Source organism: Sapajus apella, unplaced genomic scaffold, assembly GCF_009761245.1.
Source record: "Sapajus apella isolate SASKATOON/1434 unplaced genomic scaffold, GSC_monkey_1.0 scaffold16, whole genome shotgun sequence".
Classification (NCBI taxonomy): Eukaryota; Metazoa; Chordata; class Mammalia; order Primates; family Cebidae; genus Sapajus; species Sapajus apella.
In genome coordinates, this window is record NW_022436956.1 from 12199302 (window position 1) to 12224359 (window position 25058).

General features: G+C 42.4%; 1 protein-coding gene and 1 long non-coding RNA gene across 3 annotated transcripts in view; one reads left to right on the forward strand and one right to left on the reverse strand.

Annotated features, from left to right (window-relative positions):
- The window catches only part of CLMP (CXADR like membrane protein), a 129661-nt gene extending 115205 nt beyond the window's left edge, over positions 1 to 14456 (forward strand). For both annotated transcript variants that reach the window (XM_032285150.1, XM_032285149.1), the window contains 5 exons: positions 3092 to 3293; positions 4308 to 4475; positions 4938 to 5060; positions 11774 to 11915; positions 12984 to 14456. In XM_032285150.1, coding sequence (XP_032141041.1) covers positions 3092 to 3293; positions 4308 to 4475; positions 4938 to 5060; positions 11774 to 11915; positions 12984 to 13284 — 936 coding nt within the window. In that variant the 3' untranslated portion in view covers positions 13285 to 14456. The remainder of the gene's footprint in view (positions 1 to 3091; positions 3294 to 4307; positions 4476 to 4937; positions 5061 to 11773; positions 11916 to 12983) is intronic.
- A 4357-nt stretch (positions 14457 to 18813) lies between these two features.
- Positions 18814 to 25009, reverse strand: LOC116556123. The gene is made up of 3 exons (XR_004270830.1): positions 24940 to 25009; positions 22752 to 22847; positions 18814 to 18848 (listed from the first exon to the last, which is right to left on the reverse strand). It is a non-coding gene; the product is annotated as an uncharacterized LOC116556123 (long non-coding RNA).
- Positions 25010 to 25058: the final 49 nt, after the last annotated feature.

Consider the following 25058-nt stretch of genomic DNA (forward strand, 5'->3'; position numbering starts at 1 on the left):
GAAACCCCCATCTCTACTAAAAATACAAAAAACTAGCTGGGCATGGTGGCACATGCCTGTAGTCCCAGCTACTCAGGAGGCTAAGGCAGGAGAATTGCTTGAACCCGGGAGGCGGAGGTGGCAGTCAGCCGAGATCGTGCCACTGCATTCCAGCCTGGCAACAGAGCAAGACTCTGTCTCAAAAAAAAGTGAGACTCCATCACAAAAAACAGAACGTAGAGAAAGACTAAAATGGTGTTTCTCAGTAGGAAAATGCAGTGAGCCACAGCATAGGAGCACAGATAAAGCATAACTCATATTAAAGAAAGGGAAATAATATAGTCTTATTTCGCCCAGGTATGTGAAGTGGACTAAATAAGGAATGAGACTGAGAAGATAATGTAGAGGCTACTTTGAGGACCCTAGGCTGTCTGGTCATCATTCAGAGGTGGTGGGGAGCCATTAAAGGTTTTTGATCCGGAAAAGAGCTCATGCGAATTTTACATTAAAATTAACTTGGGGCCAGGCACGGTGGGTCACGCCTATAGTCCCAGCTACGTGGAAGGCTGTGGCGGGAGAATCCCTTGAGCCCAGGAGGTTGAGGCTACAGTGAGCTATGATGGTGCCACACCACTCCAGTCTAGGTAACAAAATTGAACCTTTTTCTCACAAAAAAAAAAAAAAAAAAAAATTACCTGACAGCAGTTGCAGTAGGTAGAATACATTAAAGAGAACAATAACATACAGCCGGACAGCTGGAAATATAAAACTGGAGCTCAAAAATGTGTTAGGAATAGAAATAAGGGATGGGCACAGTGGCTCACGCCCGTAATCCCAGCACTTTGACAGATCACTTGAAGTCAGGAATTGAGACCAGTCTGCACAACCTGGCGGAAACCCCATCCCTACTAAAAATACAAAAATTAGCCAGGTGTGGTGGTGCGGGACCGTAATCCCAGATACTCAAGGGGCTGATGCTGGAGAATCACCTGAACCCAGGAGGCGACGGTTGAAGTGAGCCGAGATCATGCCACTAAACTCCAGCCATGGAGACAGAGTGAGACGGTCTCAAAAAAAAAGTGGTTGGTAGAGTTTGTTTGAAATGAAAGGGTAATATTGAACGAAAATGTTTTAAGTATATTGTTTAATATCAAGGTAGAGTATTTTATATCCTCTTCCCTGTTACTGTCCCATTTCCTTCCCCACAACCCCCAAGACCCTAAGATCTTCAGTGTAGGAAGTGTCCTTCCTGCCTATTTTCTAAGCGATGGGCATGGTACTGACACAAGCTAACATTTGCTGAATAAAAAGAATATGCAAAGAAGAAAACATATTTTTCTCAGAAAGGTGTTAAAAGTGAATGATTATACTGAAGAGTTTTGATAAATGAAAAGAATTGATGGACATTTCATTGGATGGCTTTGAACCTTCTCAGGAAAGGATCTGAGGAGCTTTAGAGCATCACGTGATTGAGTGCAGGTTTGGGAGCTTAAGTAGAGTGAAACAATTTGGAACAGCTGCAGCTGAAATGTGCCTGGGAGACGCCCATATGCTTGCATGCCTTTTTTAGTGCCCTTCTGTGTATCTGGAATGCTCCCTCCAGGCCTTTTCTCCTTGCCTCTCAAAGCCTAGCTCAAATGCCACCAACTTTTCTGGGACACTTCCTTGATATTATTTCAAATAAATCATTTCTTTTTCTCTGTTTATATGTCTTTCCTGTTAATCTCACTGGATTATAAATTACTTGAAGCAAAGAAAAGGTTTGCCAGGCACTGTGGCTCACACCTGTTAATCCCAGAAGTTTGGGACCAGCCTGGCCAACATGGTGAAACCCTGTCTCTACTAAAAATACAAAAAATTAGCCAGGTGTGGTGTACAGGCGCCTGTAATCCCAACTACTCAGAGGCTGAGACAGGAGAACGGCTTGAACCAGGCAAGTGGAGGTTGCAGTGAACCAAGATCACACCACTGCACTCCAGCCTAGGTGACAGAGCAAGACTCTGTCTCAAGAAAAAAAAAGAAAGAAAGAAAGGAGTATGCAGGAGAAAGATGAGTCTCCTCCCCATCTTTATCTTCCATTCTCTCTATTCTCCTTGGAGTCAACTACTGATAACCATTTATTGTGTGCCCTTTCACAATCTACAAAGCAAAAGGTATCTGAAACCAGTCTCAATCAATTTAGAAAGTATATTTTACCAAGGTTAAGGATGCACTGTGACACAGCCTCAGGAGGTCCTGAGGGCATGTCCCCAAGGTGGTCAGGGCACAGTTTAGTTTTCTACATTTCAAGGAGACATGAGGCATCAATCAATATATGTAAGATGTACATTGACTCGGTCTGGAAAGGTAGGAAAACCTGAAACAGGGAAGGGCTTCCAGGTCTTAGGTAGATAAGAGACAAATGGTTGCATTCTTTCGAGATTCTGATTAGGCTTTCACTGGATACCTAATTTACAGGAATAAATCATGTATGCCTTAGTCCAGCTTAGTGAAATAAGCAAAGGAAGAAATCAGATATGCATTTATCTCATGAGTGCAGAGGGGTAACTTTGAGTTCTGTCTGTCCTTTGTTCACAAGCAATTTCCTTGTGGGCAAATTATGAGGGACGACTGTAGCTTTTCTATCTTTGTAGCTATTTTATTCAGGAATAGAATGGAAGGCAGGTTTGCCTAACACAGTTCCAAGCTTGACCTTCTCTTTGGCTTAGTGATCTGGGGGTCCTGAGGTTTATTTTCCTCTCGCAAGTCTATGATTAATATATGTGTAGTTCTACACTTGCACATTTTCCTCCTTTTCTTGACTTAGCTATATAATCTTCAGTATGTAACTCAAAATTCCTTACCTATAACATGGACTGGTTCTGCACATTTAATAATTAATACTTTATAAGTAAATCCTACACAAATATAAAGTGTTACTATTTTTGGAAGGAGAAACAAAGCCTAGACAAAATGTACTGTACTTTCATTCAGAACAGAGGTCTCTTGGACTCTTAGGCCCAGGCTTGACCACTTTGTGCTACTGGGAGTACTCCCTTTCCTCTTCTTGACACCATCAGGAAAGGCAGGCTGAGAGTTACGCTGCTTGATTCTGCCTCGGTCTATCCCACAGGTGATCACTTACTCCAGTCATCACGTCTACAATAACTTGACTGAGGAACAGAAAGGCCGAGTGGCCTTTGCTTCCAATTTCCTGGCAGGAGACGCCTCCTTGCAGATTGAACCTCTGAAGCCCAGTGATGAGGGTCGGTACACTTGCAAGGTTAAGAATTCAGGGCGCTACGTGTGGAGCCATGTCATCTTAAAAGTCTTAGGTAAGATAGGATGCCAAGGTGAATGTCTACAGCTTATTTCTGAGGTATCTATGAGTGATAGCCATATGCATCATGGTGACATAAAACTTTATGTTCAGTACTTTGTATTGTACATTCAGAGGTCACTTCAGCCAGTTATCTGGGAAGAAATGAGTATCTTGGCCAGGCACGGTGGCTCACACCTGTAATCCCAGCACTTTGGGAGGTCGAGGCAGGCGGATCATGAGGTCACGAGTTCAAGACCAGCCTGACCAACATGGTCTCTACTAAAAATACAAAAATTAGCCAGGCATGATCAGGAGTTCGAGACCAGCCTGACCAACCCCATCTCTACTAAAAATACAAAAAAATTAGCAGGGCATGGTGGTGCACACCTGTAATCCCAGCAACTCAGGAGGCTGAAGCAGGAGAATAGCTTGAACCTGGGAGGTGGAGGTGGCAGCCTAGGTGACAGAGCAAGACTCCATATCAAAAAAGAAAAAAAAAATCTGTATTCTGTATTATAGCCATAATAAAAAATGAAAATATGAGCAATTTTCCATAGTTGTCCATTACAAAATGTAAATATTCTCTAATATTTAAGTGGGATCTTCATATTTAAGTCCTCAGATTTCAAATTCAATTGTTTTTTGACAGCAAGAGCTACTAAGCTCTACTTAATTGCTTCTAAATTAATACATTTGTTTCAGTATCAGTAAAACCATGTTCAACTTTCCTAAAATGTCCAGTAATAGTGTGTCTTCTTTGAGAAGTAATGAGGGAGTTTCTGAGGCAGCCCCCAAAAATTACAACAGCACCACTGGTGGCAGCTGGAACTGGGGGTATGTGTGCTTAGGGTATGGAGGTGGATGTTTTTCTAGGGGTAATGTAAAGCAAGCCTACATTAATCCCCACTCAAAAGATGACCAAAACCGATGGCTGGAGAAACAACGCAATAGGACATAGTTTTTCTGTAGAATCTGGTGTTTGAGGATCTTTGAATCTTACACTTTTGCTTGTTGTTGTTGTTGCCAGTGAGACCATCCAAGCCCAAGTGTGAGATGGAAGGAGAGCTGACAGAAGGAAGTGACCTGACTTTGCAGTGTGAGTCATCCTCTGGCACAGAGCCCATTGTGTATTACTGGCAGCGAATCCGGGAGAAGGAGGGAGAGGACGAACGTCTGCCTCCCAAATCTAGGATTGGTAAGTCATCTTCTCACCAATCCACTGAGCCAACAAGATAGTGCCCTATCCACAAGTTCTAAATCGGCTTTGTCAGCAACTCACTATGTGACCTGAAATACCCTGCTGAACCTACTGAACTTCCATTTTTAAAATCCATTAACTAGGACAGAAAATCTGTCTTTTCTTTCCGCAAATGACATATAAAACTCGTGAAAAGAGATTAGAAAAAATGTACTACATAAATCCACTGTATCTAAATATGTTTAGTATCCCTTAAATGTTGATAATCTTTTCTAACTTTTGAGGATGTGCTACAACTTAAAAGAATGTTTACCTCTCTTCTCATGTTCCCAAAGGGTATATTTTTCATCATTTCATCCTTATCAAGTAGTATGAGAATCTCAAGTCAGTGATACAATCAACAATAAATATAGATACCATCACTAAAGGAATTTACAGTCACTCTTTCTGCTTGTGCAGACTACAACAACCCTGGGCGAGTTCTGCTGCAGAATCTTACCATGTCCTCCTCCGGACTCTACCAGTGCACAGCCGGCAATGAAGCTGGGAAGGAGAGCTGTGTGGTACGGGTAACTGTACAGTGTAAGCATCCAAAGGAGTTTTTGTTTCTTTTTTTTATTTGTTTTTGCATTCTGGATCAATGTAAGACATTCTAATCATGAGTAAGAGTAAGGTTAAGGTCAAAATCTTTATTTCTAGAAGGATACAGCTATCATCAAAATAAATTTAGTTGCACTCGACAACTGACTGGCTGGGCACAGTGGCTCATGCCTGTAATCCCAGCACTTTAGGAGGCCGAGGTGGGCCGATCACTTGATGTCAGGAGTTTAAGACCAGCCTGGCCAACATGGTGAAACCCTGTTTCTACTAAAATACAAAAATTACCCAGGCGTGGTGGTGGGTGCCTGTAATCTCAGCTACCCAGGAGGCTGAGGCAGAAGAATTGACTGAAATTGGGAGGTTGCAGTGAGCCAAGCTTGCACCACTGCACTCCAGCCTGGGCGACAGAGCGAGACTACCTCTAAAAAAAAAAAAAAAAAAAAAAAAGAAAGAAAAGAAAACAATTGACTCTGTATTTACAAATGTGTGAATTAGCCAGCCCCCTAAAGATATTTACTATATCCAGGAGAGTACTAAATAAACACCATTCCTAAAAACAAAAACAAAACCACCAAGCTAGTTATATGCCATCTACCATTCTAGGCAAGTAGATGAAATTTCTCTCCTCCACAGAGTGTTTTTGAGTGCATGTGTGCTTGTGCACGTGCACTCACACGTGTTATAATCAAGAATTAGATAGATTTGATTCAAGTACAGATGAGCGATAGTAGCAGGTGACTAAGAGCATTAGCTGTGGAGTCAGATAACTGCCTGGATTGCAATCACAGCTACCACTAACTCTGTAGTATCTGAGGCATGTTTCCCAATCTATAAAGAAGAGTAATAGTTAACTGTCTCAGAGTTTTTCCTTTTTTCCTTTTTTTTTTTTTAATGGAGACAGGGTCTTGCTCTGTCACCTAGGCTGGAGTACAGTGGCGTAATCTTGGCTCACTGCAGCCTCTGCCTCCCAGCTTCAAGCAATTCTCCTGTGTCAGTCTCCCAAGCAGCTGGGATTACAGGCACATGCTACCACGCCTGGCTAATTTCTCTATTTTTATAGAGAAAGGGTTTCACCATGTTGGCCAGGATGGTCTCAAACTCCTGGACTTAGGCAATCTGTTCTCTGCCTCCCAGAGTGCTGGGATTACAGGCTTAAGCAATGGCGCCTGGCCTCTTCATTTTTCTGAAAAGTTGGTAAATGAACACATTTACTTACAACTGCCTAGGAACAGGGCTTGACATATAATGTGTGTTCAATCACATTAGCTATTTTTATTTCTCCTCAATTTAGGTAGCAACTTTAGACTTTTGAACCGAATCCTACATCCACAAGCCATGTTTGAAGTGTTAATATTTATTTGGTGCAATAAATAGTATACCAGGCTTATAATCTAGAGACTGAGTCATGAAAAAAGATAGGATAAACCAAGTTAAAAGACAAAAGGAAGCTGGATCCAGATGTTCATCTTTCACAGATGTTCATCTTTGTTAAACTGTCTCCACAACATCTTTGTCAAATTGTCTCTAATTTCTCAAACGCTCTTTGGACCACTTTTAACATTTTCCTAGCCCTCTTATTTTTATTTATTTTTGAGACAGAGTCTCACTCTGTCACCCAGGCTGGAGTGCAATGGCACAATCTCAGCTCACTGCAACCTCTGCCTCCCAAGTTCAAGCAATTCTCCTGCCTCAGCCTCCTGAGTTGCTGTGATTACAAGTATGCACCACTACGCCTGGCTAATTTTTGTATTTTTAGTAGAGACGGAGTTTCACCTGTTGACAAGGCTGGTCTTGAACACCTGATCTCAGGTGATCCACCTGCCTCGGCTTCCCAAGGTGCTGGGATTACAGGCATGAGCCACTATGCCAAGTGCCCTTTTATTAAGTAATTAATTAAATAAAACCTTTGTCAGAATCAATATTTTACTTTTTCCTTTTTTTTTTTTTAATTTTTTAATGAACAAAGTCTCCAAGAATATTTTATTTTTTTCAAAGTTATACTTCAACATTCTGTGCCCATTTTGGTTTAGCTGTTTTCTCGCTGATTTGAAAGAGTTCTTTATTACGTATTTATATACTTTGCTTATTAGACTTTGCACTCTGGTGGTTTTAAAAATATGTCCACGTAATTATTTGCTACTCCTCCCTTCAAGAGGTATACCTTCAGCCAGGCGCAGTGGCTCACACGTGTAATCCCAACATTTTCAGAGGCTGAGGCAGGTAGATCACTTAAGGTCAGGAGTTTGAGACCAGCCTGACCAACATGGTGAAAACCCGTTGCTACTAAAAATAGAAAATTAGTTTGGTGTGGTGGCACATCCCTATAATCCTAGCTACTTGGGAGGCTGAGGCAGGAGAATCACTTGAACCTGGGAGGCAGAGGTTGCAGTGAGCTGAGATCGCACCACTGCACTCCAGTCTGGGCAACAAGAGCAAAATTCCATCTCAATAAAAGAAAAAAAAGAGGTACACCTTCATTCTCCTCTCTTTCAGTGTGATCTGAACTTAGTGACTCACTTCTGATGAATATAATACAGCAGAAGTGATGCTATGTCGTGCATCTGCAAAAGCATTGCAGCTCTCTTTCTTAGATCTCAGATCCTCTCTCTCTCTTACATCATTCACTTTATGGGAAGCCAGCTGCTTTGTTAAGAGCCTTATATAGAGGCCCATGTAGTGAGGAACTGAGGCCTCCAGCCAACAGACATGTGAATGAGCCATCTCAGAGGCAGATCACCCAACACCAGTCAAGCCTAGAAACAGGGCTTGACACATGGTAGGTGTTCAGTAACGTTAGCTATTATTATTAACAGATTACTGGATTAGACATTAAGCTACAAAGTCACAGACTGTAATTCCTAGGGTCATCCATTTAAGTGGTAGAGCAATTATTTTCATCTCTACTAGACAGAGGTCTACAAGTTGCCCTTTCAGAGTTGTAAATTGCCAAGCTCTGTACTTCTTTTGTCTATTTCCAAGTTATCAGATACTTTTTGTTTGTTTGTTTGTTTCCTGTGGTATTTCAGGACATACTTTTTATTAAAAACTTAGGCAGTTCTCAGGAAAAGAAATAAAAAATGGTCAATAAACATAAATAAAGAGGTGCCCCAAAATCCTTTATTCCCCATTAGGTTGAGAAAATAAAAACACCCTTTTTATTTTAAGCTATCAGTATAGCAAATATAAAAACTGTAGAAACAATTTTAGAAAGGTTATAGGGAAACAGATGCTTTTACATTTTGACTAAATTGGTAGCACAATTAGCTTTATAGATTTCTGAGGGGTAAATACATTAAAGTAAGGCATATACAAAGAAGAAGGGTAAGTGTACAACTTGACAGATTTTCAAAAGTGAAGATACCTGTGTAACCAGTATCATGATTAAGAACCTGTTTCTGACCAGGCACAGTGGCTCATGCCTATAACCCCAGCACTCTGGGAAGCTGAGCTGGGGGCAGATCACCTGAGGTCAGGAGTTTGAGACTAGCCTCGCCAACATGGTGAAACCCTAGCTCTACTAAAAATACAAAACTTAGCCGGGTATGATGGGGCATGCCGGTAATCCTAGCTACTTGGGAGGCTGAGGCAGGAGAATCATTTGAACCTGGGACGCAGCGGTTGCAGTGAGCCAAGACTGTGCCACTGCACTCTAGCCTGGGCAACAGAGCGAGACTCCAGCTAAAAAAAAAAAAAAAAAAAAAAAAAAAAAAAAATCTGTTTCTAACTCTTGCTACCTCTCTATAATCCAGGTTTCTAATTTTACGGATTACTTTTCCTGTCTCAAAATGGAATCATTCCATTATGTCTGGTTTCTTTCATTCCACATTGTATTTCTGAGATTCATCATTATTGTTGCTTATAGCTATAGTATGTCAATTTTCATTGTTTTATAGTATTTCACTGTGTAACTATACAATTAGTCATTCATTTAATTCCAGATGCAAAAGTACATTCCATTTTATCCAGCAATATTTCTGTGAATTTATATTTTAGAGACATGCCCCAAGGGTCCAAATACATATGGAAAATAAGGATATATTATTATTTTTTCTTTTTCTTTTTTTGAGATTGAGACAGAGTTTCACTCTTGTTGCCCAGGCTGGAGTGCAATGGTGCTATCTCCGCTCACTGTAACCTCCGCCTCCCGGGTTCAAGCACTTCCCCTGCCTCAGCCTTCTGAGAAGCTGGGATTACAAACCCGCACACCATACCCAGCTAATTTTTGTATTTTTAGTAGAAACAGGGTCTCTCCATGTTGGCCAGGCTGGTCTCAAACTCCTGGCATCAAGTGATCAACCTGCCTCAGCCTCCCAAAGTGTTGGGATTACAGGCATGAGCCACAGCACCCGGAAATATATTCTTTTCTTCTCTTTTTTTTTTTTTTTTTTTTGAGATGGAATCTCACTCTGTCGCCCAGGCTGGAATGCAGTAGCATGATCTCAGCTCACTACAACCTCCACCTCCCAGGTTCAAGCAATTCTCCTGCCTCAGCCTCCGAAGTAGCTGGGACTACAGGCACATGCCACCACACCCGGCTATTTTTTGTATTTTTAGTACAGAGGGGGTTTCACCATGTTAGCCAGGATGGTCTTGATCTCCTGAACTCATAATCTGCTCACCTCAGCCTCCCAAAGTGCTGGGATTACAGGCGTCAGCCACCGCGCCCAGACTGATATATTATTTTCAACTGTGAAAAACTGAAAGCAACCTAAATTTCTATTAATAGACAATCCATCTAGAGATTATGTGTGCTGGAGCTGACGCAGTGGGGGAAACATTCTCTAACTGAAATTACTCAGGTAAAATAACTCCAGTCCTTTGAGATCTTAACTATCCACAGTCCGGTTTCTTTAAAAAATAAAATTTTATATCATTTCCTTTTTATAAGAATAAATAAGCTGGGTGCAGCAGCTCACGCCTGAAATCCCAGCACTTTGGGAGGCCAAGGCGGGTGGGTGGATCGATCACCTGAGGTCAGGAGTTTGAGACCAGCCTGGTCAACATGGTGAAACCCCGTCTCTACTAAAAATAGAATAATTAGCAGGGGCGGTGGCGCACGCCTATAATCCCAGCTGCTCAGGAAGCTGGGGCAGGAGAATCACTTGAACCCACGAGGCAAAGGTTGCAGTGAGCCGAGATCATGCCATTGCACTCCAGCCTGAGCGACAAGAGGGAAACTCTGTCTCAAAAAAAGAAAAAAAGAATAAATAGCAAATTCTGTTGATTATACTTCCAAAATATAGGCAATGGCCATGCACTTTTTTCTATATACATTACTTTCATCCTAGCCTAATCCATCATCTCTAGCCTGCACTATTATAAGCCTCCTAACCAGGGCCCCTGCTTTCTTTCCTACCCCTCCACAAGTTGTTTTCCCTAGAGCAGCATGGTGCACTGTCTCAGATATAATTTGGATTGTTACTCTTTTATTGCTCTCACATTAAAATCCTTGCCATGGCCTACGTGGGCTGGTCCCTTCCCATCTCTGTGACCTCATCTCCCTCTACTCTCCCTTGCTCACTATGCTCCAGACACACTCACACTAATTACACTTGCTATTCCTTCTGCCTGGAATGCTCTGTTCCTAATCACAAGATCATCCTTTACATCATATATGGCTCAACTGAAATGTCACCTCCTCAAAGTCTTGATCACGCAAACTTAAGTGGTATGCCTCCATTACCCCTCTAAAATTCACTCCTCCAATTTTGCCTTCATAGAATTTATTCATTATCTGAAATTATCTTTACTTGTTTATTATGTTTTCCTCTTCTGGAATGTAAACTCAACAAAAGCAGAAAACTTGCCTATCTTCAATAGTGCCTACAACAGTGCCTGGCTCAGGGTAGGCACTTAAATAAATATTTGGTATATGAAAGAGCATGTATTACTAAACTGTAAATCATATGTATCTTAACTTCTAAATTTCTAGGATCCATGGTCAAATTCCACAGTCTAAAATTATAGGTTATATTCCTTTTTGAAAAATCAATTTTTATTCTACTCAAATTAATTTTTTTTTTTTTTTTTTTTTTGAGACACAATCTTGCTCCATCACCCAGGCTGGAGTGAAGTGGCGTGATCTCAGCTCACTACAACATCTGCCTCCTAGGTTCAAGCAATTCTCATGCCTCAGCCTCCCAAGTAGCAGGGATTACAGGCATGCACCACCATGCCCAGATAATTTTTGTATTTTTATTAGGGATGAAGATCCCCATGTCAGCCAGGCTGGTCTTGAACTCCTGACCTCAAGTGATCCACCTACGTCAGCCTCCCAAAGTGCTAGGATTACAAGCGTGAGGCCAAAAAAAAATTTTTTTTTTTTTACTTTCTTTTATATGACTGGTGGGAGAAGGGAGCTGTTAAAACAGGGAAGTCAGCAGAGCCAGAGGAATGCCCAAATGTTATCCTATTAAGGCTTACAAATCTTCAGACATGATATGATTACTCTCCCAGCCCAGTTTTATCATCTGAACCCACCAAGACTTATTCACTAACACCTGGCCACTTGCTGGTGAAGTCTGTGATTCAGAAACTACAACTGCAAATATAGCAATAAGAGAGGGTAATGCAGTACTGCTCAGGAAGATAAAGACCTGGAAATACACATTCTGTCCAAAGCTTATGTTTTTTGAGTTCATGTATTTCCTAGCTTATGTTTGGTTTTACTTGTGCTTTTGCTTCTGAGAAAATAGATGTACAAAGCATCGGCATGGTTGTGGGAGCAGTGACAGGCATAGTGGCTGGAGCCCTGCTGATTGTCCTCTTGGTGTGGCTGCTAATCCAAAGGAAAGACAAAGAGAGATATGAGGAAGAAGAGAGACCTAATGAAATTCGGTAAGCCTCTCAAATACCCACTTTTACTGGGCTTCTGTTTTAGGGCCAGCACTATAGTGACCAGTCAACATAAATGTTCCCAGTTTTGTCTTAATAATAAATCTGTTAAAAAAATATATCCTGGTAGATAGGAAGTTCCAGCCTAAGGACAGAGGGTGTAGTCTACCTGGACTTTACTGTGAAACTATCTTATTTTCAGTAAACACTTAAAAGCTAAATTTAGGCTGGCTGTAAACACTTAGCACTTTAGGAGGCTGAGAGGTGGGAGGATTACTTGAGGCCAGGAGTTTGAAACCTGCCTGGTCAACACAGTTAGACTCCATCTCTACAAAAGTAAAAAAAAAATAGCCAGGGATGGTAGCGCATGCCTGTAGTCCCAGCTACTCAGGAGGCTGAGGCAGGAGAATCTCTCTCTTTTTTTTTTTTTTTTTTTTTTAAGACAGAGTCTTGTTTTGTCGCCAGGCGCCAGGCTGGAGTGCAGTGTTGCGATCTCAGCTCACTGCAACCTCCGCCTCCCGGGTTCAAGCAATTCTCCAAAACAGGAGAATCTCTTGAACCCGGGAGGCAGAGGTTGTTGAAGTGAGTCAAGAATGTGCCACTGCACTCCAGCCTGGGCGGAAGAGCGAGACTCTGTCTCAAAACAAAACAAAACAAAAGCATGTATGTATATAAAACAGTTCAACTTACCTTTCTTCTGATTGACTTCTACTCATAACAGGCATACAATGAAAAATGGGCATAGCCTATGGGTCATGAAAGGGTTTATGCAGACAAACTCTAAACCAGAGAGAGTGCTATCTAGGCCATCTCAATGATAAGATTCTATCCTCCCAGTATAATAGAGTTGACCAGTGGGCTAACAAAATATACATTTGCATGAGCCAAGCATTAAGTCTTAAGAAACAAGAAAGTACCTATGTCCCTAAATGGCTGCCTTCCCGCTGGTATTATCTGAGGTTTACAGCTTGAGGAATGTATTGGGAAACCTCAGAAGGAAGCAACCATAGTGGAAGCAATCACAGACCTGCCAGTATTAAAGTTTATCTTTGCTGTTTTTTTTCTCTTCAGAGAAGATGCTGAAGCTCCGAAAGCCCGCCTTGTGAAACCCAGCTCCTCTTCCTCAGGCTCTCGGAGCTCACGCTCTGGTTCTTCCTCCACTCGCTCCACAGCAAATAGTGCCTCACGCAGCCAGCGGACACTGTCAACTGACGCAGCACCCCAGCCAGGGCTGGCCACCCAGGCATACAGCTTAGTGGGGCCAGAGGTGAGAGGTACTGAACCAAAGAAAGTCCACCATGCTACTCTGACCAAAGCAGAAACCACACCTAGCATGATCCCCAGCCAGAGTAGAGCCTTCCAAACGGTCTGAATTAGAATGGACTTGACTCCCACACTTTCCTAGGAGTCAGGGTCTTTGGACTCTTCTAGTCATTGGAGCTCAGTCACCAGCCACACAACCCCCTCAAACCAGATGAGAGGTCATTTAAGTAGCAGTGAGCACTGCACAGAAGACATTCAGATGAGCACTTTCCTTATAGGACACCAAACAAGCAAAAGGATGTAAGCTGATTCATCTCCAAAAAGGCATCTCATTGTGCCTTTAGACCAGAATAAGGGAAAGCAGGAGTCCAAATCTATCTGTTGACCAGGACCTATGGTGAGAAGGTTGGGGAAAGGTGAAGTGAATACACCTAAAACTTTTCATGTGGGATATTTTGTATCATTGCTTTGATTTGCCATTTTCAAGAGGAAATGGGATGTTGTTTGTAAGTTTTCTATGCATTTCTGCAAACCTATTGGATTACTGCAATTATTCACAATCAAGCAAAACCCACAGCCTTATTACACCGGTCTGCACCATGTACTGAGCTAACCACTTCTAAGAAACTCCAAAAAAGGAAATATGTGTCTTCTATTCTGACTTAACTTCATTTGTCATAATGTTTGGATATTAATTTCAAGGGGAGTTGAAATAGTGGGAGATGGAGAAGAGTGAATGAGTTTCTCCCACTTTGTATTAATCTCACTACTTGTATTGAGCCCAAAATAACTATGAAAGGAGAACAAAATGTGTGACAAAGGATTATGGAAAGCTTTCCATCTTCATGATGTTATGAAGATTGCTGACAAACATTAGAAATATATAATGGAGCAATTGTGGATTTTCCCTCAAATCAGATGCCTCTAAGGACTTTCCTGCTGGATATCTCTGGAAGGAAAAAATACTTACTACATAACATTTATCAAAGTCCTTAGAATTCTTCTAGAGAAAAAGGGATCTAGGAATGCTGAAAGATTACCCACCATCTCATTATAGTCTCTCCTTTCTGAGAACATGTGAAACCAGAATTGCAAGACTGGCTGGACTAGAAAGGGAGATTACATCAGTTTTCTCTTAGTATGATAAGGAAGGTAGCAGGCAAGGTAGCAGGCACCTGTAGGAAAATCGCTTGAACCCAGTAGGCAGAGGTTGTAGTAGGCCAAGATTATGCCACTGCACTCCAGCCTGGGTGACAGAGCAAGACTCCATCTCAAAAAAAATAAACAATGTCAAGGAAGGAAAAAGAAGTTCAGTATTGTACTACAATTGGAATTTCCTCCATTTCATCCATTTTCGAAGGATGTGAACTTGGAACTTTTGATGATTCTAAGCCTTAAATTACCAAAAAGATCAGGGATTGCTAATGCTTCTAATAGCACTGCAAGTATAGGCCATAATCATTCCCTCCTAAGAAGTGAAAAATGAGAGAAATTCAGTACTTTCCCAGCCTCAGCCTCCAGAGGTCTAGCTCTGGGGTGGAAGAAAAGGGAACTAACATTTAGGGAAGAGATGAGAATAATTAGTGGGTGGCAGGAGAGGGTTGAGCTAGTGCCTGCTAACAGTTTAGTTGTCAGCATCTTAGAAAGAATTAGCAAAAAGAATTCACCAGGATAGCTGCTGAAGAGCTGATGAATGGAAGAAAGATGTTTGAAAAATAAAGAAAACAGTAGCCTCCGATATAATAACTTGCCTTTTTAATAGTTTTAACTACTCTTTTTTTTTTGAGACGGAGTTTCGCTCTTGTTACCCAGGCTGGAGTGCAATGGCGCGAGCTCGGCTCACCGCAACCTCCGCCTCCTGGGTTCAGGCAATTCTCCTGCCTCAGCCTCCTGAGTCGCTGGGATTACAGGCACGCGCCACCATGCCCAGCTAATTTTTTGTATTTTTAGTAGAGACGGGGTTTCACCGTGTTGACCAGGATGGTCTCGATCTCTTGACCTTGTGATCCACCCGCCTCAGCCTCCCAAAGTGCTGGGATTACAGGCTTGAGCCACCGCGCCCGGCAGTTTTAACTACTCTTGATACCTATAGCACAAATGCTGGACCTGAATCAGCCCTTCAAGGACCCTAGCACAAATGTCAACTGATCACCACTGGGAGAGCAGAAAAAAAAAATTTTTTTTCTTTTTCTTTTTTTTTTTTTTTTGAGACAGAGTCTCGCCCTGTCATCCAGGCTGAAGTGTGGTGGTACCATCTCAGCTCATTGCAGCCTCTGCCCCCCAGGTTCAAGCAATTCAACTCATTGCAGCCTCTGCCTCCCAGGTTCAAGTAATTCTCATTACTAGGCCTCCCAAGTAGCTAGGATTACAGGTGCCCACCACCACACCCAGCTAACTTTTGTAGTTTGGGTAGAGACAGGGTTTCTCCATGTTTGCCAGGCTGGTCTCAAACTCCTGACCTCAAATGACCCGTCCACCCTCGGCCTCCCAAAATGCTGGGATTACGGGCATGAGCTACTACACCTGGCCCAGGATACTTTTTTTTTTTTTTTTTTTGAGATAGAGTCTCGCTCTCATCACACAGGCTGGAGTGCAGTGGCACAATCTCAACTCACTGCAACCTCCACCTTCCAGGTTCAAGTGATTCTCCTTCCTCAGCCTCCCTGGTAGCTGGAATTACAGGCACACACCACCATGCCTGGATAATGTTTGTATTTTTAGTAGATGGGGTTTCACTATGTTGGCCAGGCTGGTCTCAAACTCCTGTCAGGTGACCCACCCACCTCGGCCTCCCAAAGTGCTAGGATTACAGGTGTGAGCCACTGCACCCAGCCCAGAATACTTTTTAAAATAACAGCAGGTTAGAGGAAAGAAAAAAATGCTGAATGTGGTGATGAAAGCATGTTTCTAAAACAGGAAGCTGATGCTTAAATAGGAAAGGCTAATCTGGGATTTTGCCCCATTTCTCTGGTTTTTCACTCCTATATTTAATTCTCACACTCATGTCCTTACATATTGTAAAAAAAACAAAATTCTTGTGAAGTCCCCAGGAGTTTATCCTTGGGTGAAAGTTTTAACCTGAGTATTGCCTTCCTCTAAAAAAGGTAAGAAATAAGAGACATTAAGAAATTAACTTAAAAATGTCTGCTATGAGTTTAAGAGGACTGGCATATTTGGAATGCTTCTTATACTAACATTGTCTCATTGTAAAATATAAAATCCCTTACTCTGACTACATTTTTATTCCTCTGGGAGTGTGGTATCCAGGCAACATATCAGTTCTGCTATGTAATTCTGAGAACTCTCATTTCTGGAGTACCTGAGCCAAACAAATACACTATGGAGGCTGCAGTTGTATCATCACTAGCAATTTGCTCTTTTTTTTTTTTTTTTTTTTTTTAAAAGATGGGGTTTCACCATTTTGGTCAGGCTGATCTTAAACTCCCGACCTCAGGTGATCCGCTCCCCTTGGCCTCCAAAGTGCTTGGATTACAGTCGTGAGCCACCACGCCCAGCCAGCAATTTGCTTTTATCATTATTTACTACCTTTGAACCTAAGGTTTCCTGCCTATGCTTTTGAAAGCAAGAATAAGTCTCCTTTGCATGAAAAAAAGGCTTATATTTTTAAACGTTAGTTACCAGAATGCTAAAATACCAGTTGACTACTCAAATTATTTTGGAAATCTATCCATAATGGAAGTCTACCACAAACACATAAAACAGATTATACTAAGAGCTGAGAAATTCAAAGGAATTGAAGATTCTGAGAGATAAGCTGTTCAAGTCTTAGCAATGATACTGCACTTCTCTTTGACAGATTCTGGGCTTAAGTTAGAGACCCTACTGGTTCCAAACCACATTCCACTGAGTTTGCAAGAAAAATAAATTTGATTTTGAAATAGGAAACAAAAAAAAGGAGAAAACAACTAAAAAGTAGAAGAAAAATGTTTGTAAGAGGAAGATGCAGATGGAATGATGTGGAAGTTCAGTAACCATGTCAATAAAATATATAAACCAAACTTAAATTTGTGAAATAAGGAAGTTGGTATCTTTGTTGTTACAACATATAAAAACAATTTCAGAACTGCTGTTGCAAAAAGACCTATATAGTTTTGCTTCCTTCTGGTGTTAAGCTGTTTATATTTCTGTTTCTGTTTTAACTTCTAAGTTGCCTTGTAATTGGGACTGTGTTTGATCATCACAAAAACCAAATATTTATTATGGATGCATCTGTATCAGCAATTAAAAAATAAACAAGTAAAAGTGATACTGTAGGAGAAGTTGAAGCTCATATAACCGGGACTGGAAATTTATCAACTTGCTGCCAACAGAACGACAAAAGAACTCGTACTGAATATGATCTATTGTTTATCAATTTCAGTCACAAATTTACCAATTATTTTTTTCTCTCACAAGGCAAGATGCTAGGTATAAGTTGCACAGGGGATATCAAGAGAGCTGCTATCCTTAAGGGCTCTATCAAAATTAACAAAATAATTACTGAGCAAGTGCCTAGGTGAAATGCCAACAGAGAAGCACACACTAAGGGGTTCAAATAAATCTGAAAAGTACACACTAAGTGATTCAAATACATCTGGAAAAAACTTCACAGAGGGCTGGGCGCGGTGGCTCACGCCTATAATCCAGCATTTCGGGAGGCCAAGGCGGGCGGATCACTTGAGGTCAGAAGTTCAAGACTAGCCTGGCCAACATGGTGAAACCCTATCTCTACTAAAACAAAACAAAACAAAACACTTCACAGAGGTCATTGAAAATCAACAGCAACAACAGTAATCAACACTTAGCCATTATTGTGCGCCAGTCACACTAAGCACATTATACATTTTGTCTCAATTTCATACTCACATAATCCTATAAGGAAATACACGTATTCTCATTCTACAAGTGAGAAATGTAAGGCTCAAAAAGGCTAAGTTAGTAGTAGAGCCAGGATTTAAACCCAGTCACTGTTAGTATATTCTATGAGAACTGACAGATCCTGATTAATTACCATCCTTCCTCCTAAAATCCTCAAACCTTTATCCTAACCTTTAGGCTGTTCTCTTTGCTTTCTTCCTTGCCCTAAAGCTTTTCACCATACTTGGGACACAATTAGCTCACTCACACAAGTCTAAATCCTTTAGTTTTCCCTTGTTCTGCAAAATAGGATACAATTCCCAACTTTATTATTGCCTGATTTGTATTTATTTGTTAATAATAGGCTTAGATTATGTAATTTTTGTTTAATGTTAAGCACAGAGTATCTTGAGCACATCAAGATTAAATCTGTTCAATCTTGAGAGGCAAAAAGATAAGATGCGTTGAAACTAGAAAGTAATAGGTATAGTTGATTCTTCAAAGATGATATAGTCATATCAATTTATTTAAAATGTAGGCTGGGTGTGGTGGCTCACCCCTGTAATCCCAGCACTTTGGGAGGTCAGGGAGAGCAGATCACTGAAGATCAGGAGTTCAAGACCAGCATGGCCAACATGGTGAAACCCCATCTCTACTAAAAATATAAAAATTACCCGGACGTGGTGGCGCATGCCTGTGGATCCATCTACTCAGGAAGCTGAGGCAGGCGAATCGCTTGAATCCGGGAGGTTGAGGTTGCGTTGAGCCGAGATGACGCCACTGTACTCCAGCCTGAGCAATAGATCCAGACTCCATCTCAAAAAAAAAAAAAAAGAAAATTATAGAGTTCAAGGACCTCCATGTTCAGAAGTAATTATGTTTATAATTTGCTTTCTCTCTTTTTTTTTTTTTGAGACAGAGTCTTCCTCTGTCACCCAGGCTGGAGTGCAATAGCGTCATCTCAGCTTACCACAACCTCCACCTCCCAGGTTCAAGTGATTCTCTTGCCTCAGCCTCCGGAGTAGCTAGGACCACAGGCGCATGCCACCACACCTAGCTAATTTATTTTTAGTAGAGACGGGCTTTCACTGTGTTGGCCATACTGGTCTCAAACTCCTGACCTCAAGTGATTAACCCACCTCGGCCTCCCCCTCCCAAAGGGCTGGGATTACAGGTGTGAGCCACTGAGCCCAGCATTTCTCTGTCATTTTTTTTTTTTTTTTAAAGAGACATGGTTTCTCCATGATGGCCAGGCTGGTCTTGAACTCCCAACCTCAGGTGATCCATCCGCCTCAGCCTCCCAAAATGCCGGGATTACAGGTGTGAGCCACCATGCGCGGCCTCTGTCATTTTTTTTTTGAAGACCAAGTTTCACTCTTGTTGCCCAGGCTCAAGTGCAATGGCGCAATCTCGGCTCACTGAAATCTCTGCCTCCCGGGTTCAAGCAATTCTCCTGCCTCCCGGGTTCGAGCAATTCTCCTGCCTCAGCCTCCCAAGTAGCTGGGATTACAGACATGTGCCACCATGCCTGGCTAATTTTGTATTTTCAGTAGAGACAGGGTTTCTCCATGTGGTCAGGCTGGTCTCGAACTCTCAACCTCAGGTGATCTGCCCACCTCAGCTTCCCAAAGTGCTGAGATTACAGGAGTGAGCCACTGTGCCCAGCCTCTCTATTATTTTTTATATCTTGTTTTTGTTACCACTCCTGGATGGAAAAGTAAGTCATAAAAAAGGAAAACTCAGTGAGTTTGGCTACTTGCAAGCAGCTCTGACAAAGATTTCAATTAGTAAAACAACTTAAAAATTAGGGCCAGGCACAGTGGCTCATGCCTGTAAACCTAGCTTTGGGGGGCCAAAGCAGGAGGATCACTGGAGTCCAGGAGTTCAAGACCAGCCTGGGCAACATAGTAAGACCCCATCTCTGATTTAAAAAAAAAAAAAAAATTCTTTGTTGTTTTCTATGAGAAATAATTTGGTTCAAAAAAAATTCTTAAAAATGAAGCTGCTCTATTAAAATTTCAACTTTAAAAAGTTAATAAAGAGCACTTTTTTTTCTTTTTTATTATTATTATTTTATAAGATGGGTTTTCACCACGTTGGTCAGGCTGTTCTTGAACTCCCGACCTCAGGTGATCCGCCCACCTTGGCCTCCAAAGTGCTTGGATTACAGATGTGAGCCACCACACCCGGCCTAGGAGCACTTTTTTTTTTTTTAAGAGACAGGTTCTCACTCTGTCGCCCAGGCTGGAGCACAGGGGCACAATCACGGCTCACTGCAGCCTCAACTTCTCAGGCTCAGGCATCCTCCCACCTCAGCCTCCGGAGTACCTGGGACTACAGGCACACGCCACCATGTCCAGCTAATTTTTATATTTTTTCGTAGAGATGGGGTCTCCTTATGTTGCCCAGGTTGGCCTTGAACTCCTGGGCTCAAGCCATCTGCCAACCTTGGCTTCCCAAAGTGCTGGGATTACAGTGCCTGGCCAAGAGCACGTTATATAGAGCACCTCCTCTCCACAGTTCAGGGGCTAAACAAGATGACTTTAAGAGTTTTAAAGTAGAAAGCAATCTAGTCTGAGCTAGAAGCATAAGCTGTGGAATAAAATACGATTTTGAAAACTTCAGGGTCAGCTAGGGATCTTAACCAAGACCCATTTGAGCCTCAATTTCTTTATCTGAAAATGGGGACAATATGATCTGCCTAAAATAGTTGTGAGGGTCATGTAAGAAATATACGTCAAATACTTAGCATGGTGCCCTGCATAAAGCATTGAATAAAACATCAATGGCAAAGGCTCTACTACCAGAAATATATTACGATAGGCCTGAGAATGTTCTAAAGCATATAATCTGGTTAGGAAGGCAAAGCATGATGCAGAAAATAGACAAGTATGCTATTCTCAAGTTGCAATAATTTATACATAGCTGCAATTAGAAATCAAAATATTAATAACAGCTTGCATCATTCTGGTTTCAAATTTCCCTGATGCAATGCCGCACATATACTCAAGTATTTCGGCAATCAGGGAATACATATATCGTATCTTTTCGTCTTTTTTCTTTTTTTTGAGACAGAGTTTCACTCGTTACCCAGGCTGGAGTGCAATGGCGCGATCTTGGCTCACCGCAACCTCCGCCTCCTAGGTTCAGGCAATTCTCCTGCCTCAGCCTCCTGAGTAGCTGGGATTACAGGCATGCGCCACCACGCCCAGCTAATTTTTTGTAGTTTTAGTAGAGACGGGTCACCGTGTTGACCAGGATGGTCTCGATCTCTTGACCTTGTGATCCACCCGCCTCGGCCTCCCAAAATGCTGGGATTACAGGCTTGAGCCACCGCGCCCGGCCTCATCTTTTAATATCTTTTAATATCTGAGGTTTTGAAGTAAGGGAACATAAATTTACTATTCTTTACAACTAATTTTTAAAAGATGCATATTTAGTAACATTACACCACATAATCCTAATACAAATAAATTCAATTCTAAACCTTAAGCTTTTTTCATTTTTTTGTTTTTTTGAGACAGGGTTTCACTGTCACTCAGGCTAAAGTACAGTGGCACAATCATGGCTCACTGCAGCCTCTACCTCCTGAACTCAAGCGATCCTCCCAACTCATAGTTTTAGAGATGGGGGTCTCACTATATTGCCTAAGCTGGTCGAGACTTTTCAACAGAAGCAACTGAAACCAGAAAACTTAATTTCTTCATAAACTGAGGCTGGCACAGTGGCTCATGCCTGTAATCCCAGAACTTTGGGGGCTGAGGCAGGCAGATCACTTGAGGCCAGGAGTTCGAGATCAGCCTGATCAACATGGTGAAGCTCCGTCTCTACTTAAAATACAAAACTTAGCTGGACGTGGTAGCGCGGACCTGTAATACTCCCACATACTTGGGAGGCTGAGGCAGGAGAATCTCTTGAACCCAGGAGGTGGAGGCTGCAGTGAGCAGAGATTCAACCACTGCACTCCAGCCTGGATGACAGAGTAAGACTCCACATAAAAACCAACCAACCAAAAAAAAAAAAAAACAGGCCGGGTGCAGTGGCTCAAGCCTGTAATCCTAACACTTTGGGAGGCCAAGGTGGGTGGATCACCTGAGGTCCGGAGTCCGAGACCAGCCCGGCCAACATGGTGAAACCCCGTCTCTACTAAAACACAAAAATTAGCCGGGTGTGCGCCTGTAATCCTAGCTACTCAATGGTGGGGCGGGGGGGACGAGACAGGAAAATTGCTTGAACCCGGGAAGCAGAGGTTCCAGTGAGCCAAGTTCATGCCACTGCACTCTAGCCTGGACGACAGAGCGAGACTCCGTCTCAAAATGAAAACAGTACCCTAGTATGCTAATACTCTTACTTCTTTTTCTTCTTTTTTTTTTTTAATAACAAAGTCTTGTTGCCCAAGCTAGAGTGCAATGGCGCCATCTTGGCTCACTGCAAACTCTGCCTCCCAGGTTCAGGCAATTCTCCTGCCTCAGCCTCCTGAGTAGCTGGGATTCCAGGCACTCGCCATCATGCCCAGCTAATTTTTGTAGATGGGGTTTCACCATGTTGGCCAGGCTGGTCTGGAACTCTTGACCTCAGGTGATCTGCCAGCCTCAGCCTCCCAAACTGCTGGATTACAGGCATGAGCCGCCATGCCCAACCTACTCTTATTTCAATAATTACCAATAATGATACAACAAGAATGTATACAATCTAATCTTCATTTTACTGTGATTTTACCTTTACACCACTGTTGGGGTTTCAGAAAGCAGAAAGCAGGTGTTTTATTGTAGACAATCTTGAATGAATTCCAAGTTCCACAATATGACTTTGTGGCTTAAGATAATATTTTAACTTTTCAGTGCCTTAGTTTCCTCATTTACAAAATGACGATCATAATAGTTGCTACCGCTTAAATTTACGGTGATAATTAAATAAGGTAAGGTTGGTATGTGGTAGACACACAAAAATGTTAAATCATTATTCTTTTATCCAGTCAGAAATCCTAAGCTGTAGACTCCACTGCAGTCTCATTCACCCAAACTTTAATTTTACATCTTAACTAAATGTGTCATTTGAAACCCTGTGCGTTTAGAGCGGTGGAGACAGGACCTTCATCATATTCTGACTTTTAAATATATAAACTCTAAATAATTCCATTTAATAAGACATAGCCCAAGTCCCAGAACACGTTTTGAGAGTAACTAGAAACAGGTTATTTGTTCTGCTTTCTTTAATCACTGCTATTGGATGGGGTCATCCAAACAAGTGGTTGTGAGCCCCAATTCTATTTTCCACCAGTTCAATGATTAAAATAAATTACAAAAATGCAAAATACAGCACAAGGTGTAGTTCGAAATGCGTGCTTGTTAAACCTTAGGCTCTGGGGTGTGAAAAGAAAGATTCCGGATACCATGACCAGCAGTTATCATAGGGGATGGGGGACGCGGAGTGGGGAGCCGCGGAGAAGGTTCCAGATATCAAAGGAAACTGAAAGAGTAGCTCACAGCACACATGTTCCTCTTTCTAGAGTTGAATCTATTTCCAGGAAGGAAATTACAGTATTGCATGACTAACAAAAAAGGTAATTAAAAAAAAATCTTGAACCAAAAAAAAAAAAAGCTAGGTTTGATTCTAGCTTTCCCAGCTGCTTATCTTCCCACAAATGACATCTCTGAGCCTCGTATTTCTCCTAATATGGGGATGAATAATATACACCTTAGAGAACTGTGTTGACGATTAGATGACAAATGAAAGCATTTTGTATGTAGTAAAAGCCTCGTATAAAATTAAATTCTTGGGACGTGGGGAGAAGCTAAGAATATATCTCCATTAACTCTAAGCCAACTTTCCTCCCCAAAAGGAAAATATGAAAAGGAAATTTTTCCTATGTTTGAGTCTGTCTCTAGCCTTTACTCGCTTTGACAAGGACAAGGTGTCCTCGCTCTTCTGACAGCCTTCTTCGCAGTCTAGAGACCTTCTAATTCCAGCTTTGCTACTAAAAGTTCTTTTAGTGTAGCCTCAAAAAATCTTTTCCCCCATCCGTGCCTCCTTATCTACTAAATAGGAATAATAGCTACCATGCTTGCTTGAAAGGACACACAGAGTGTTCAAGGTAACTGGGACAGGCACTTAGAACGACAAGGCCTCCAATGCCCGCGGCCATGCACAAAATTGCACAATTTAAAATTCCAGGCACCATTGTTTTGTGCACCAGTTCAGTCACGTTTTCAAGGCGTCTGCATGGTCTGTCGTTTAATTTTTGGTGAAAGTCAAAGCAGGAAAGGTATTACCTCATGTTACTGAAAATACAAACGCTAGGACGCTCGGCTACTGGAACCTATTGATTCCTCATGCCTGGTTCACCTAACCGAGAATACACTCGCCACCTTCTAAGTCTGTTTATTTTATAAACAACGGAGAAATGTGAAGCTTGGACTGGCGGGGGAAGGACTGAGCCAAAAAACCGAATCTGTTCTCGGCGGAGGTGGGAAGGGGCCCAGGGGTCCGGGCTCAAAGAAGCGGGTTCGTCTTTTTCTCCGCGGAAGAACCAGACAGGACCCCGCCCTGGGGGTTCTGAGAAGCCGGGCCCTTTAAACCTCTGCGTCGGGGGCTGCCTCCCAACAGCTGCCGTAGCGAAATGAGGGTGCTGAGGTGGGGGGGGGGCTGCCAAACTAACACGCCCCACCCCGCGGCGGCCTAGCAGCTTTCTCCAACCCCAATCCTGGGTGCCCCTGAGCGAGCTGCCCTAGCAGCACCCTGAAGCCGGAACCTTCGCCGCAGCCCCTCGAGGTCAGCCCTTGCCCACAGCCACGCTGCAAAATATGGGCTGGCGAAACCTGGGGGCACTTAGAGGACCGTCTGGAACACGGAGGTGGGGGCTGGGAAAGAAGAAATGAGGATGTGGGTGGGGGAGGGGAGCAACAACCTTCGCAGCCATTTTGTCCTCGTTCCACTTCCGTCTTCTCCTCCCCAGCTCCCGCGCCCGAACCCCTCCCTTCAGGCCCGGCGCGATTCCTCCCCCAGTTCTTCGCGGGCTGAGATCGC